General features: G+C 37.0%; 1 protein-coding gene across 1 annotated transcript in view; it reads left to right on the forward strand.

Moving 5' to 3' along the window:
* HOXC10 (homeobox C10) overlaps nucleotides 1-411 on the forward strand; it is a 4,201-nt gene extending 3,790 nt beyond the window's left edge. The window contains exon 2 of the mRNA XM_009278374.1: nucleotides 90-411. Within this exon, the coding sequence (XP_009276649.1) occupies nucleotides 90-367 (278 nt within the window). The 3' untranslated portion in view covers nucleotides 368-411. The remainder of the gene's footprint in view (nucleotides 1-89) is intronic.
* The last annotated feature ends 882 nt before the right edge of the window (nucleotides 412-1,293 follow it).

Genomic DNA, 1,293 nt, shown 5'->3' on the forward strand with positions numbered 1-1,293 from the left:
CCAAAGAAGCTGCTTTGCCAAATGATGCAATCGGGTAAGTTCTCTTTGCCATTCCCCGGATACTTATGTAACGATGTTATTTTTAACAGAGGATATAAAGGCAGAAAACACTACAGGAAATTGGCTGACAGCAAAGAGCGGAAGAAAGAAAAGGTGTCCTTACACCAAGCACCAGACGCTGGAGCTGGAGAAGGAATTCTTGTTCAATATGTACTTGACCCGTGAGCGCCGCCTGGAGATTAGTAAGAGCATTAACCTGACAGACAGACAAGTCAAAATCTGGTTTCAAAACCGCAGGATGAAACTCAAGAAAATGAACAGAGAGAACCGAATCCGTGAACTGACTTCTAATTTTAATTTCACTTGAGTGTGCTCCAGCCCCTGTGCAGGCGAGGGAGAGGGGAGAGAGAGAGAGAGAGGAGAAGAGGAGGGAGGAGGAAAAAAAAAAAAAAAAAAAAAGCCTTGTGCAGTTTGGGGGTTTATTTTATTTCAGTTTTTTTTTTCCCCTCCTGAGTCTAAATGCAATGCGTATGCAAAAATTAAAGGACCTCAAGTGATTTGGGTATTCACAGTTTGTAGAGAGAAGATGCAGCGGTATGAGCATGAGGATATATATTGCATCCGTGTTTCTATGTAAAATAAAGATGGAGATGGTTGCTAAAAACCACCTTATAAAATGTTATTTTATTTCAGTTTTTTTTTTCCCCTCCTGAGTCTAAATGCAATGCGTATGCAAAAATTAAAGGACCTCAAGTGATTTGGGTATTCACAGTTTGTAGAGAGAAGATGCAGCGGTATGAGCATGAGGATATATATTGCATCCGTGTTTCTATGTAAAATAAAGATGGAGATGGTTGCTAAAAACCACCTTATAAAATGTTTAAGTTATTTACGTGCAGCACAAAACAGAAGGACCTTTCTCTATGCATTTTATGTTTAGGATAATAGATGCGTCCAAAAGTTTGCTTTTCATATTCTAGTGTAGTCTGCCTATTGTATAATAAAAATGACTAAAAGATGGATTTCATATAAGTGTCTGTAAATTAAAGTTGCAGTGGGAACATGCTCACATCCTGTAGTTATGCAGTTTCTTCCAATGAAGTGATGCTATCTACCATATATTTAAGGAAAAAAAAAAAATTAAAAAATAAAGCAGTATTGGTATCTTATTATGAAAAAGTCCATTTCTCGTGGCTGTGTTATTTAAATATATTCTGTATGTGTTATACTTTGCATGTATCTTCCTTTATGGAGCAAAATAAATTTCATAGAACCGTGTACAAGTGGGCTTTT

The sequence above is a fragment of the Aptenodytes forsteri genome, unplaced genomic scaffold (genome assembly GCF_000699145.1).
Source record: "Aptenodytes forsteri isolate BGI_AS27 unplaced genomic scaffold, ASM69914v1 Scaffold162, whole genome shotgun sequence".
NCBI lineage: Eukaryota > Metazoa > Chordata > Aves > Sphenisciformes > Spheniscidae > Aptenodytes > Aptenodytes forsteri.